Source organism: Manduca sexta, unplaced genomic scaffold (genome assembly GCF_014839805.1).
Source record: "Manduca sexta isolate Smith_Timp_Sample1 unplaced genomic scaffold, JHU_Msex_v1.0 HiC_scaffold_2116, whole genome shotgun sequence".
Lineage (NCBI taxonomy): Eukaryota > Metazoa > Arthropoda > Insecta > Lepidoptera > Sphingidae > Manduca > Manduca sexta.
Window position 1 is genome coordinate 11,216 of NW_023593048.1, and position 15,864 is coordinate 27,079.

A 15,864-nucleotide genomic window follows, 5' to 3' on the forward strand; every position below is an offset into this window, starting at 1 on the left:
CGTGCACGGGCGGGCATTCGGTGTGGCACAAGACTTGCCTCTGGTTAAAAAAAAAACTATGAGATACTAATCATTATAACAATATTATTTTAACAATTTGATATAGACGAGTTGATAAAGTTCACAGAACACGTTGGATCCAGGCTTTCTCCAGGGCTGTTTGGAACTCTTTGGGGAGGCCTATGTTCAGCAGTGGACTTTATGTGGCTGATAATGATGATGACAATTTGATGTTTAGATTTTTCTACTCTGTTTTTTTTTTAATTCCGGGCTAAGGCATTTACAAGCATTGAGCCACGACAAAAGCTAATAAATAATAACCAAGTAACTTGAGTAATTATTAATTTATGAGAAGTGCTTTATTTATAAACTATGGTGACGCAGCGGGCCGCGGGACATCTGTCAGAACGTGGTTTGGGTACGTCGCGCGATCTATCCGTGACGTTTTGATTTCAATGTCTCCGATTTTTCTGCTTCCGATATTCTTTAAAAAAGCAAGGGATAATTTAGGCTAGTAATGGACAAAAATGCTCACCTGGTCTTATTTTGACAATTAATACCTCAACCTGAGTGAAGCACGCTGTCTTTTCCTAGTGGTTTTACTAGATTTAGCAAGTAGCTGACGCGCTTACAATCAGATGAGGCATTTGCTCGTCTTATCTACCGTATTTTGTAGAAAATAAGGGCGAATGGTTTTGCTACGTTTAGCGAGTAGCTAACGCGCTTCCCATCAGGCGAGCTGTTTGCTTGTCTTGTCTTGCAAGTTTTGTAGAAAAAAGGGTTCCTGTGCCTATGTTTGGTATCTACAATACAAGTTTGATACCTTTTCTGTTAAATAATTGTGCAAAAGAAACAACATCTTTAAAAATCTTACAACAATCAACTCGATCAGACTGCCTTGAAAGTCCACGGAATATTCGTACGTACGTTCGATGCTATGAATAAAACGTTATACAATAAATATCAGGAAAATAAACTATGCACATGTATATAAAGATAACATAGGGTCCTTTTTGATACAATTAAATCTTGAAATAAATCCACATATCACAATTAGCACACAATAAACATTAATTGTGTGCTAATTATGGCATAAGTGTCAGCCGTTGATTTTGTCTACGTAAATTAATTTCAAAGTAAAAAAAACATTAAAATCTATCTATGTCTATATTTAATTATATTATCATGTCGGAGAAGTCATGTCGTGAGCTCTAACAAGGATTAAAGCGTCATCCAAAATCAGTTTTGGCGTTAAAATGATTTAGTCGAAGACTTGTCCGCTGAAATTTATGGTTCTACCATCAAAATAGACGTCCAAATTACATTCGCCCGTACACACTACAATATACCAACACCTGAGAGGCCAACTTAACCTAGTCGCGTTAAGTTTACATTTTTTACTCACTCAAACAGTTTACACAGGTTATTACTGTACGGAATTATATTTTAGGGTGGTTTCTAATGGTTTTAGTGTATTTACGTCGCAATTAAGGAGTGAAACTTGACTCGTACAATTGGTAACGAGCAATTTAAAGTTGATATTTTAAATGTCAAAGATTATGTTGTTTTACATCTTTAGATTTATGATGTTTTATAACTAGGTTAGTTAGTTTTGGAGGAAATTGCGTTCCGCTTTTATTAATTGTGTATTAAATTACACGAGGTTAAGTTTATTTTGGAGTTGAAGAGTCGTGCTGTTGCTAGTTTAATTGGTAACGATTAAGGTAAAGAGTAGAGACATATTATGTAGGTGTTTCATTGTAGACGTTGGAATTATACCTTCTTTGCTCCCAAGTCAAAAATGAATATGTAACAGTTTAATTGAATTCGAGGTTCAATTAATAATGGGAAGGTGCTCTATATTTTTTATTATTTCATTTTGATTAAAATCTAGGTACAAATCTATTACATGGATAAACTAGAAGTATCTACTTACATTATAGTACATACCTATGCAATTATCCAGTTTTTTCTCGCTAACTCTTCGATGAACAATACCTGATTGCAGCGCATATGCAATACAAAATGACATACGAGCAAATGAGTTACCTAATGATTTAATGCTATAATATAATTGCCAGTACGGTTTAGCATCTAAGATATTAAAAGAATGCTCGTTGCGTTGCCTAGTTTAAAAAAAACAATGGAGATCAGCGAACGAAGGGATGGTTGGACATGTAGAAATTTGAATCCCCATAAAAAAGGTAACAGCAAATTGTCACATAATATCTGTTAGAATATCACGGTACTGCTAACTAAGTATTACCATGGTAGATTTGATCCAGCTGTAGTCAAATATAATAATGACTGGATTACCTCTTTAAAAAAAGGTGTCATTGACTTCACTCCTATTGTCTCATACATAAAGGATCAACCTGTGTTTATCCGGTTCCAACAGGCCGGCATAATTGTGACGATTGTCCTGGGCTAATCATCTCTCGTCAGTCGACTTTCTATTGGACTTCACTCCACGTACCATGAGGTGCAATGGGATAACTTTGCGGTGTACGTATAAAAAAAGCTATGAAACCTACGGCAATTTTCAAACACAAATTGATCAAAGACAGAGACAAATGTGGTATATGTTATGCATAGTTTTACAACAGATACGTATCCTTACATGAAATGCTATGTAGCATTATGTTACTTTGTACATCATACAAGTAAATCGTCTCAATTTAAGAATAACGGAAATGTGCTAGTTAGCTTTGGTTTGCCGACATGTCTGCTACACCTATTCCAAAAATAAACATAAAATCAGTTACACCTATCCTCTAGCAACATCTGACGCTATCTAAAGGAAGTTTTACTTTGGTAATTTGATTCGGTGACATCAAAAGGAACCAACGTTTCTATGGTGTCTATTCTCGGCGGCCATCTTCCCGCCATATGTCAAATTGTGGCGCGAAAATAATTAATGCGGCCATGTTTGCTTAATGCCGTTGATGGACTTTTTATGTCCATTTTCCTATGAATTATATTCTGTGATCCGTTTTCTTGTAATGAAAGCTAATAAAGATAAAAATAATATTATAAAATATAATTTGATTGCTAAGTTATTCAATTTGTTTATAGTGCATTATAAAAAAAAATACAAATTAATGTTCGAGGATAATTATTTTAGCTACTAAGTACTAAGCTAACTACCTGAATACCTAGGTCCCATTCAATTACAAGCGGTTAAATTAGAAATCTAATCTTTTAAAAATGATTGGCGGCGGAGGCAGAAGGGGGTGGGGGCTGTTTGTCCCGAGAGCAAAGCGTCAATGGATGACAAGGACAACTCGTATGTACAGCCAGAAAAAAATTACAGAGCAAGTAGTCTGCAACAATACCAATAAATAAATAGGGAGGTAACTTTAAAGTGGGGTTGCTAAATATCTTAGACCAAACTTTGTGATAACCCCACATTTTAGGAGATAACTCACTCAATTCAAGTCGCTACTGGTAAAAAGGTAAATGAAATATGCTTTCTTTCTGGGTGGTATCTTTTTATGAATTCCTAATGTAATGTTATTACGTCTCTCTGCTGAGGATAAAGCTGCTGTTCTGCTCATATAATTAAATACTAAAAATTATTCTGTACCTGTTGTCATGGTCCGATCGCCGTACAAATTTTTGGGAGACCTCTCGTCAGCATTTCACATCCTGTTGCTATTGATTGTGATAGTGATAATATTCATGTATGAATAATATTATTATGTGCCCAATATGGAAATCAAAATAATATAGATCATATGGCTTGACCTAAGTTACGACTCATTTCACATAATTACATTTTTATTGAAATTATAAACGATTTTTTTATTATTATAGCTACATAATTATAACACATAATAATATAATTAGATGGTATTACTGTAATGGGAATTCAGTATTTATTCAAAATATTTGGTACCCTTTTTCCAAAACTTTTAATCGATATTCCTTTGCTATCTACAATTTACAAATCATATATGTCTAATGTCATGTTTTAAACGTCAAACTAAAACACGTCAACACAAGTGATCAATCGCGATATCGCAACAATTTTGTTAAAAAACACAATTAAATTTTACTTTTCAGATAACAAAAATGGTCCACACGTCAATGGAAGGCTCTTTGTTTGTAAGTTTTAAATTATACGTACCTTGTTACTTGACAATTCACAGAAATAACCCTAGTTTATTTGCATCATCCCTGGTTTGCGTTGTTTTTCAATTATTTACAATTATTACTAAAGCTACAGGCATATGTAGAATTTAGCAGAATAACATTACCGTCTGTTGTCAGACTTATGATAGGTTTTGATTAAATTGCATAATATCTACTTATATTGCCAACAATTTTATTTACATTACAATGTTCGTCTCTGTACACAGCAGACCATGTAAAGAGGTTAAGTACTCAATCTGGGACCCATATTCCATGATTTAATTTTAGCCCTCAATACATATTATATATGAAATATATAATCTATACTAATATTAACAGGAAAAGTCTGTGATTTTGTTTGTGGGTTTGTATGGATTAATATATAGGACTACTTAACCAATTTTAAAAAATCGTTCACTATTGAGAAGCTACATTACCCCTGAGTGCTATAGGCTCTTTTTATCACAAGAAAATATATATAGCATGACTTTTATTCCATAAAAACTCATTCACACAGGTGCAACAAGCAAAAGCTAGTGTTGAACATAAATACAAAACAAATAATTCCATTAAAATCATGATTCAGTAAAACCTATTTTGTTGTATTATGTAATTTCAGGAGCCCACACTATACATAATCAAAGGCATGTGCATCCTTGACAGTGATGGCAACAGGATCCTGGCTAAGTATTATGATAAAGATGTGCTTCCCACAGCCAAGGAACAGAAGGCTTTTGAGAAGAATCTATTTAACAAAACACACAGGTTTGACCATTAATGTAATTAAATGGTGACAGGTTTTGAAAGTTTAGACAGGTGCAGCATAGTTGAGGAGGTGGCTTACCATGGATAGAAGCCATAATACCAAGAAACCTTAAAATTTTATTTATTTTTCTCACATGTTCCAGTAGCTAGAGGGCTATGTGTGATATATAGCTCTCCCCGAGTACCTTGGTGTAACAAATTTTGGATAGCCCCGGGTAGCAAATACCCACACTATTACACAGTAAACACAAAGACTAGTTAGGTAGTATTATACAGTTCCAAAACATTATGTAATATTTAATACCTTACCATTAAAAAATTTAGCATTTCACCATTAATTTATTTAATGTTTCCTATAATTGCCATTTTTTTGTAATATGTCTTGTTATTATCTATACTTGCTCTATTACTTTGTTAGGTATATTTTGGAGAAAAGAAAACCAAAATATTAAAACCGCGATAACATCGGAAAAATAGTTTAATTTTAATGTCTAACATTCGCATAAACATAAGAAATCATAATATACTCTGGATTTTTTCAAGTTCTATATCAACTTCCAAGCTTTGAAAGATAATAATAGTACACAATGATGTCAGAATACTCTTTTAAAAAAACACTGACAAAGGTGTAAACAAGAGATTTTTATTATAATATGTACATTCCAGGGCAAATGCTGAAATCATCATGTTGGATGGTCTGACCTGCGTGTACAAGAGTAATGTTGATTTGTTCTTCTATGTCATGGGAAGCTCGCATGAGAATGAGGTAATGATTTTGTATATGTTATAACTTTGCTTGTGAGTGCCATTTTATCAGTGCAATAAAATGCCTGTAAAAAAGTCAGTTTTCATGTATAAATTTTGTATATTTTTTGTATAATATAAATTAATCAATAATCATATAATATAAATTAATCATGATTATATCACATGTATTAAAATGTAAAATCTTATGTATAAAATGATTGTGGAGTGCAATAAACTTTAAATTTGAATTTGAATAATATGTATGTTTTGGTAACTTGGCTCAATGCAAGAGTCAATGAGTTGTTCGTTTGTTTATCAAACCATTGTTAAACATTTTCATTGTCAATACTAAGGTACAGGATTGATTTTTCAAATTGGCCCTAATTAGCGACAGTGCACCAAAACTATCGGAGTCCATCTATACACATTTCATTTACAAGTCATTGTATGCTCTATGTTGACAGGCTCTTTTTTCTGCAAAACAAGCCATTGTGCGTGTTATGCCAACTACAGGTCTAGCCAGCCCCAACTCTTTCTAGAAGTGCAGAATCTTCCTAGTAATTGTATAAATTGTATAATAATTATTGATTTTTAATTCCAGCTAATTCTTCAATCAGTGTTGAACGCTTTGTACGAGACTGTGAGCATGCTTCTAAGAAGGAATGTCGAGAAGAGAGTTCTCTTAGATAATTTGGATGCTGTGATGCTTGCCTTTGATGAGATTTGCGATGGAGGGTAAATATAATATTTAATACTATATTTTGCTTAACATTTGGAATATGTGAAAGGATTTTTTTTAAATATAAGTTACCCTGTACTATATTTCCTGGTATAATCTTAGCCTAGACATTAATTTAGGGCTTAATCTATCTTTTTGGGTATCCTAAACCATTCTGCCTTTTATATCTTATGGTTTTAAATGATATTATAGGAATGCAAATATGTGTCAAATAAAAGCCATGGTGATCATTGACAGAATGAACGCCATTAAAAATATATAATAGATTTGGTTTGAATTCAGGGTATTGATGCATTGTATTGTAACTTGTAACAGATAATAAACAAGGTTGGCTTCTATTTTTTGTTATCACTTCCTAAAAAATGTTCATAAGTGATAACAATTTTAAACATATGATTTCAATTTCAAAACATGTTTTAATATTTAGAGAAGATAAATCGAAATCCGAAGTTTGTGATGTAATATTATTATTTATTTAATAGCATGTACTACAGTCTAAACTATAACATCATTCTCAGTAATGGAAAAGTCTATAAAATAGAAATTTGTTTGATATGCTTGGTCCACTTTAAAGTCTATACATTATTTAAGAATCACTTCTTACCATATTCGGCCACAACAGCCAATCTCAACGGAGATCAGCTACTTAATGGAAAGATATTATAGAGCACCAGTGTGTGCACAATATAAAGGTGCACTCTGTTCCTTCATCTCATAATCAGGTAAGACAGCAATCTGACATAACCAGAGAGAGATCAGGCGCAGGACCAACGGCTTAACGTGCTTACCGAGGCACGGGGGTATCACACCGCCAACTTCCCGACTTCAAGCTGAGATGTGTTATTTTAATGATGGAAAAACCCAGTCACTATTATTTTTAGCCTGACCCGGGATTCGAACCCAGTACCTCAGCGCAATAAATGTACTTATACCGCTTATGCTTTACCACTATCCCGCCGAGGCAATCAGCATACATTAATACCATTTACAGCTCAATAGTCCTGTATTACGAAGAAATATGTTCATATTTAGCCGTTAGCATATTCGTAGCATTCGCTATTAAGAATTTTACATCGAACAACAGTTCGATGTAAAATTCTTAATAACGAATCTTCCATATTCCAGTGTGATCCTAGACTCGGACCCAACATCCATCGTGAGTCGCGCTGCGTTGCGCACAGAGGACGTGCCACTAGGAGAGCAGACAGTAGCGCAGGTAATGGACCAGTTTAATAAATTCTTCTGGTAGCACACTACTGTTACATTTCATATTGTTTCATAACAAAGTGCTTTTGTGGATAACCATGTCAATAATGAGGGTATTGGAGTTGAGGCTATTATGGCTGGACTATTGGCCAAGAAGTAGTTTTAAATAGTGGTAGAGCTGGTGGTAAGATGTACTTTATATCCGACCGGATAGCGACCACCGTACACAGTGTTAAAACCCGCCATAGTGGCCCACGTAAGTGTGTCGCATCGGGCTCAGCCTGTATATATCTGGTTTCAACAGGCCGGCATAATTGTGTCGACTGCCGAGGGGTAATCATCTCTCGTCAGTCGACATGCTATTCGACCCCACTCTACTTACCATCAGATGCAGTATGGTCACATTGCTGTGCTCATTTAAAAAAAAACAGTGCAGGGGTTGTAACTCTGATATTCACTGCGTCAATTACTTATGTTGTTTAATGTATAACTACGGGCAGTATTGTGATTTAAGTAATTAAAGATCCATCTGTACAATAGGAATAGACAAAATACCATTTAAAGATGAATACCAGGAAGTGTAAATAAATAAATAAGATTGAGTTTCCGTAATTTTAGAAAAGTTTGATGGTGAGATGAAATAATGTTGGTAATATGTTACTAGATATTTTTAAAGCTTGAATCTACTCTCTTGGGTACTTTATGATTGGCATCAACTTATCTATCCCATCTATTTATAATAGAACAAAGTTTCACTAAAAAACTTTGCATCCATACATACTTCTCTTGCTAGTGTTGAGCATATAATTCTGATTTACAAAGATAAAAATCCTAAAATTATTTCAAGCTAGTGTTACTCAAGTAACAGTCAAGTAGATTTGTGACGTTGGATACTTACTAATTTACTAATTATTATCAATTTAGATACTGATCTGTATAGAGATTTATTATTTTTTACTTTCATATACATATTACAAATTATTATATATTTTCATTTGAAGTATGCATGGGCATGCAAGAATAATTTTGAAAAATATTTCTGGCAAGTAACGATTTTTTAAAAGTAAACAAAACTGTTTAAATTTTACGATCATTAGAAACAAACTTTTTTTTAAATATTCGAAATTAGAATTGTGTGATTGTAAAGCTTCGTCAGGTGCCATACTTTATTTGAAATATTGTCGTCGGTTAGGTATTTTTTAGTAACAGCAGGTAAATCCTAGATAAATTCTAAGCATGGATGTAGGAAATTAATAATTCCATGATTAGAAGCAATAAACTTTCCCAATAAAACCTAGTGCATTTTTTTAAAAACAGTATTATGGTTGGTCATTTGTGCCTGATGGTGTCCCTTTCTTTATGTTTATTTGTGTTTTTTTATTCGTGTAAAGAAACACCAATATATTGGTATATTTTTAAGTTTTTTTTTTGTTTTGATTTTGTTTTGAGTGTTTTTTTTATCTTATTTTTGTATTATATATGCCGTATGGTAGTTAATTTGGATAATAAATGGATATAATGTCAAGTCGTTTTGTTTTCCATTTTGGTTTGCTTCTAACTTCACTTTTTTGTACTAACGTGGCGCTTGTTTCATATGTTTATTTTGCTATAAATACATACTGCATGTTTTGAGTAAAAATTTTGATTTATTTTACACATCATAGAATCATAAAATGATGTTCAGTATAACACTATTGATTTAAATACTAAATTGAAAAATCTGTCAATGGATTTTCGAAGCACAGTTAAGATATTATGATTATATTGTGTATAACACTTTAAATTATTCGATAGTGGCGTTTATGCCGAATAACGAGAAAATAAATTTCCGAAATATAGAACTAAAGTATTATGAAAAGAACAATCACTAATACACTTCGCGATCGCATTATTTGTTGCATGTCTATAATTTTAATTAAAACAATAATTTTATCTTTATTAAAAATTTCAGATACTTAACCTCATGAATATGTAAACGGGGAAGGTACGAGAGATAATTTACCGGTGGTAGTTATTAACATTGACCAAAGACATTCGAATAAAAATAGACCTAAACTAGATACCAAAAATTACTGTGAAAATATTACTAAATCTAGGAGGTTATGGTTCAAATTCATATGGCTTTATAAAGGGTGTTTCAAAGGAAATATTGTAATAATATTTAATTTATGATTTTCATGCTTGAACGCCATGCTTTGCTTACGTTTTTTGTTTGGAATTGTTTAAATTTTCAAAAATTTTTGTTCTAGATATTAGCTGGGAATTTCTTATTTTAAAAAAATATGACAATTTTGCAGTTATCTTGCCATACCATTTATGACTTTGTGTTAGATCTGAGGTCTTAAACCATGTTTTTATGATTCTGCTATTTTCATGGCTTCAAGTATGCATTATAATTATTGTAGTAAGCATATAGTTTATTAAACACATACTAACATTGTAGTATCGTTTTTTATTTTGTTGTTGGCAACCTTCTATTGCTTTTTCTTTACTTCTTGAGCATGTAGCAAATATCACACACTATTATAATATGATTACACTGAATTCATCTACTTTACTTATCTTCCATATGTACAAACAATTGCATAAAGTAAGATACGAAATGACCATATTATTTCAGTACTGTTACAGTTTAGTTACTGATGGTACGCCTCTCATATGTGAGACTCCGCCTGGTAGGTATCACCGCAATGTCTATTTCTGCCGTCAAGCAGCAGCGTGTAGTCACTGTTGTGTTCCGGCTTGGAAGACATTGTAGCCAGTGTAACTACTGGACATAGTGAGATTTAACATCCCTCGCTCAGGATGGCGAGTGCAGTGAAATACCAAACAATACTTTGTAATTCAAGGTGTTGGATGGTGTTTCTGCTGTTTATGGGGGGTTGTATCGCTTACCATCAGGGAAACGGCGGACACGACTCGTCATTCATAGCAATGAAAAAAAATCTTTAGAAAATAAAAAAGTGACAGAGGAACGGAGTGTAGCGTTAAATTAGATTTCTTTATTAGTTAAAAAGAAACATCGCCAATAAAGAAATTCTTTTTTGTTAATCTAAATTGCTTATTAAATAAATATAACGTCCTTTTTATATGTGGCCAAATTATTATTCTAATATATGTTATTATTTCATAAAGGATTCTTTTTTAATTATGATTTTGACTGTTTTGTTGTGATGCGTATAAAAAAAATTGTTACTGCATAATTTTATATTGACTATGAAGTTCACGGGTTACTTTAATTTGTAAATGTACATATTCTTTTCTGCTGCAAATGAGTTCAGGCAACTTACCTATAAGCACTCTATTAGTATACAAGATTTTGTTTAAGTTTCAAAGCACTTTATACAAGCTGTAGTGGGAAATCTTAGACTAGTAAAAATTTTATCTATGCATTGAATAAAATGGTAGACTTTCTTTGTGTACATTAAATATTTTCGAAAAAAAAAAGATCTGGAAGATACAAGGAATAGGTGACAAAAAAAGTCTTGAAATATTGGCCCATATATCTATATTCTGCAATTTTGTTGGCGGATCACGCATTTTTATTAAAATAATTAGCTGTTGACGGTCCTTCCTATCTATGCAGAATGAGCATACAGTGTCTTGAAGTCTGACAGCCGGTCTTTTAATGAAATGTGGAACATGACCTCAGGATTGTGCAAGCTTTCAATCATCATATCAATTGAAATTTTGACGTTTTTTAATTTCAATAGCCTCGTGAAACATCCTAGGTAGGAATCGGTGTTTTTGGAAAGAGTTGGTGGCTTGCCTAAACGAAGATAATATTTGAAGCCTACTTAACAATGTTTAGCAACTGCAGAGTTTGTAGAGCGTCGGTGTTTCACATCAGCTATTTTCCTTTACGAGGATCCCTATATTTCTACTGTTCTTGGACATAAGAGCTCAGCCAGTCTGGAATGCTAATTAATACTATTATATTTTTTCTTGATAGGAATAGGTTTATTCATATCGATCTCACTGTTAAAATTAGTAGTGATAGGCTACATAAGGAATTGTGGCTTCTGGACTTTATTCGTACACCGTTCTTTGCATATATTCTATGCCTTTTGAGCTAAAATTCAAAAGCTAACAATTCTCCAATAATTTTCATATAATTTAAATTGCAATATAGAAATATTGACATGTGTTATATATGGTCTTCTTTTATTAAATACATTTATAATTTAAAATTCACATGTTGGTTTATTAAGAACATGCTGTGAATTAATTAAATTAAAGTGAGTATTTTTTAATCTACTATAAGTTAGTTTATGTGTTTTCAGGTTCTACAATCGGCGAAGGAGCAGCTCAAGTGGTCATTGTTGAAATGAAAAAAAAAAAACACATATTGCATTCTTTATCTATAATTAATTTTATTCCCATTAAATATATTTACACGTAAAGATGATGGTATGTTTTTAGAAAAACATGAACAGTATTTTTCACTACTTCATTTTAAAGAAATATAGAATCTTTAACAGTACCCTTATTCCTTTTATGTTGGATTTCAATATTTACACGCAAAAAATATACATTATAATCAAAGACTGTATATCGACGGGTCAAAGGCTTATTGACTAAAGCAGCATTTTTTTGACACTAAGTTTCATATCTATTTAAAATCAGTAGTTTTTCTATGTTTTTACCTAGTTAAATTTTTCTAAAAAACTTCGCTAATTCAATTAGCCTTTTAACCATCGATATTGTTTTCCAATAATCAGTGCTCCCACAAGAGTAATCAAATGAATAGCACCTATTTATTATGCTAGGTCTTTCTGCGCAGAACTTAAAGCCGACTGACTCTTTAGGCTGCTAGCACCAAATTCATCAGGTGTAGGGACAATATTCATTCGAGATATCTGTTTGAATGCCGGATGGTTTTTGTCCTTCATTATCTTGAACAACACATTCTCTGAAGTACCCACAAAACATCCGATATTTTGCAACCGCTGAAATTAAAAACATTTGTTTCAGTAAATGTATATTGTCACAAAAATTTAAAAATTATAAACCACATTGAACAAGTTTATTACAAAACTAAAATAATAAAAAATAAGAGTCATTGAGTTGTGTGCAGAGAAAACATACATATAGGTTTCTTGTCATGTGTTTGGAAGTTTTTTTTATACTAAAGCAAACAAGTTTATCACACTTTTTTTTACATGGGCTGTATTAATACCATATTGTCATATATGGTTTTGATGTTGTCGATCAGTCATCTTATAGTCATGTGAGCGGCTTTATATCATGTATTACATTATGAAGATTACTAGCATTTAGTTATCTTCTGATAAAGTGCATTAAATCTATTTATATCTTCTATGGAATATTTTAAATTTAATAAAATATAATGTATAAGATATTTACCTATGTAGGTTACTACTTATAATGTTTTTATATTATTTAAAATTTTATAGAAAATAATTTGCGTCACAATGTCTATATAAAATGTTTATTGCTTTTTTATAAAAGACATATTTATAAAAATATCACGTAACTACATACAATGTAATAAGACTTTTTACAATTTAATAATATACAAAAAATAAAAAAAATATGCTCATTAGAAAACTAAAAACAATTCCTATCACAGTTTCGATACGAAATCATAACCTAAAGTATCAACTGTGGGCACTTTATTCAGTTTGGAGATTTGTTTAAACGCTGGATGCTGTTTGTCTCTCATCAGTTTGAACAGAATGTTCTCCGACGTCGTTATGAAACACCCTATGTATTGCATGCGCTGAAAATATGTTACTGTGTTAGGAAAAACATTACTAAGAATGAGCGATGATTGTAATTTGGTTATTTTTATGAGTAGGAAACTATGGATATGTTGAATCTATCTGTTCACTAATGTGAGATGTGATATTAAGATTATCAAAAAAAAAAACTTTAATTGTTTCAAACTATTATTTTGTGTAACATGCTCGGCAAAAAGGCTCTTTTAATAGGCTTATTATGCTAACTTCAATTACATGAAAGTTTGAAGGCGCCGTTAAAGTGGTATAATAGATAACGGAAGAAAAGGTTATCAAATGAAACTAATTTCAAAATAAGTAAATATTTTTTTTCACTGGTTCTTTTAAAAAAGAACATCATACCTGTAGTGCCAGTCCTCGGTCCATGAGTGATCTTGAAGAAACACCATCAGCCAGCACATGGACAGCAATATCCTCATTCAGTAAATCTATCACGGTTTGTTCAATGCAAACATGTGCCTGGAATTATATTGAAGAAATGTTTATTAAAAAAAAAGTAATTGCTATATCATTAACTTTTGCTGATTAGTTAATGGCAAGCTGTGAATAATTAAAATGCCCTTCATGGGGGTTCCGTATAAATCATGGGCTTTGCTTATGGTATTTAGAGTCAGTTCCTTTGTTAAATAAGGCCATGGTGGAGCTTCGCTAGGTATGTTGTAGCACAGATGGCCATTCAGACCGACATAACTATTATTTGCTGCTATTCAAAAAAGTAAGGAGATAAAACATACCTTATGACTTGGTATTTTATGTCAAGCTACAATAGAAATATTTCATCAACTACTTCGTGAGCTAGATGCAGTCTTTGTATGAGAACAATAAATTAACTGTTTTTTACATTAGATTTATGCAATGTTGTAAAGTGGACCATTTTCTAATTACAATTTGTTTTTAAACATTACCAACCTCAATCCCGAACAGCACAACAGAACCCAAGTTAGGTATGTCCTTCTTCAGCCTTTCTTGCAGTTGTGGGGTGTACATTGAAAACTGGGTCTTCTCATAGACCATTGCTGCATCCTCCACTTTGATATCTTTTGTGGTGTGCCCCAAACCTTTTGGATACTGCTCAGAGATGTACACTGGTATTTGGAATAGTTTAGCTGCTTCTAACTGAAAATTTTACATATATATGTTTTTTTTTTCCTATAATTATTTCTTGTGTTTACACAAATATTAGACCTAAAAAGAAATGTACAGTTCAGATTTTATCACATTTTTTTATATTTAAATTTTCTTCCAACATTTTGAACAGTGCAACCTTCATTGTAGTCCCCATTATGGCCATGAAGGCGGCATACTTTGAACTGTCAGGAGAAAATTTAAATATAAAATTTTCTTTGTTTCATTGTCTTGTACCAGTTGGAGGTGAAAATAATAAAAAGTAAGTTGTTTTGGGAATGAAGATTGTTTAGTTGTCTTCTGAAACTACAATTACTACAAATAATAGTAATAATTATTTATTTCAGATAAAGATCCATAGTGTAAATGCATGTAGGAAGTAATCCTTTTAAAAAATTAAGTACCACAAATAAAAAACAATGGCTAAATTGAAATTATAACTAATCTTATCATTCCCATTCAATTTGAATTTACTTATTCATTAATTTACATAGATGGACAAAAAGGTTGGTTAAAAGCTATTGTTCTTTTTACAAAACTATTTACTTAATATTGTATCTTGTTGACCTACAGATACCACGATCATATGGAAAAAAGAAATCAATTAAGATTAAAAAACAACGACATCTTGATCTAAAGGCATACATCTTATAATAATTGCCTTTGTGATGTTTTGCCATCAGCTTTGGTAAAATAATAATACCAATAACAAAAAACATTATTAAAAAAAAAACTCGAAATCAAGGTTACGTAATAATTTTGATAAACACATACCATTTTATTTGCAACTTTGACCACTTCTCCGAAATGTTTTACATGAGGACGAAACGTTTCTTGTATATCGCACAGTAAAAATGCTGTTCTTTGCGCCTCCAAAGCTCCCAATTTTAAAATACTACGTGCAGCCATTTTTAAATGATTTTCTATTCTCAGCAAAGTACACCGGTCGCCGGCAAGGTGCAAAAACTTGATAATTTATTTTTATTGACTTGATTTCGTGAAAACACCGTAAGATGTCAAATTCTAATGTCAACAGTCAAGACAAGTGTCAAGTGTCATCATCATATGACACTGGACACACGTTCCTAGTTCGAAGATTAATCCTGAGTATTTTAACATAAAAATATTAAGGATTAAATATTATAATAAGTGATTTATAAAATAAAATACTAAATACAGTTTTACATTTTGGCATCATTTGTACGCTAATTACCAATTTCCCTCAATATCTTTCTAAAATTCAGTTACAAATCATGATTTTATAAGTGTGAAATATAGATGTATTGCCCAATGAAATAGCTAATATACTAAATAGTACTATGGGTAGTATGGGTGGTATGGGTAGTAGGTAACTACTACGACGTAGTAATACTGATTAATTTTTCT

At 32.0% G+C, this 15,864-nt stretch overlaps 2 protein-coding genes across 4 annotated transcripts; one reads left to right on the top strand and one right to left on the bottom strand.

Annotated features, from left to right (window-relative positions):
- Positions 1-3,929: 3,929 nt before the first annotated feature.
- LOC115440278 (coatomer subunit zeta-1) lies at positions 3,930-12,024 on the top strand. 2 transcript variants are annotated; one of them, XM_030164510.2, is made up of 6 exons: positions 3,930-4,107; positions 4,754-4,899; positions 5,566-5,665; positions 6,248-6,381; positions 7,511-7,601; positions 11,875-12,024. In XM_030164510.2, exons 1-6 carry the CDS (start codon positions 4,075-4,077, stop codon positions 11,920-11,922), a joined length of 552 nt encoding a protein of 183 aa, XP_030020370.1. In that variant the 5' UTR covers positions 3,930-4,074; the 3' UTR covers positions 11,923-12,024. The 2 variants fall into 2 exon arrangements, with proteins under 2 accessions (XP_030020370.1, XP_030020371.1); XM_030164511.2 differs by lacking the exon at positions 11,875-12,024 and adding an exon at positions 9,543-10,033.
- On the bottom strand, positions 11,940-15,524 carry LOC115440277 (isochorismatase domain-containing protein 1). 2 transcript variants are annotated; one of them, XM_030164508.2, is made up of 4 exons: positions 15,253-15,524; positions 14,263-14,469; positions 13,696-13,812; positions 11,940-12,540 (listed from the first exon to the last, which is right to left on the bottom strand). In XM_030164508.2, the coding sequence occupies exons 1-4, from the start codon at positions 15,385-15,387 to the stop codon at positions 12,352-12,354; spliced, it is 648 nt and encodes a 215-aa protein (XP_030020368.2). In that variant the 5' UTR covers positions 15,388-15,524; the 3' UTR covers positions 11,940-12,351. The 2 variants fall into 2 exon arrangements, with proteins under 2 accessions (XP_030020368.2, XP_030020369.2); XM_030164509.2 differs by lacking the exon at positions 11,940-12,540 and adding an exon at positions 13,087-13,334.
- Positions 15,525-15,864: the final 340 nt, after the last annotated feature.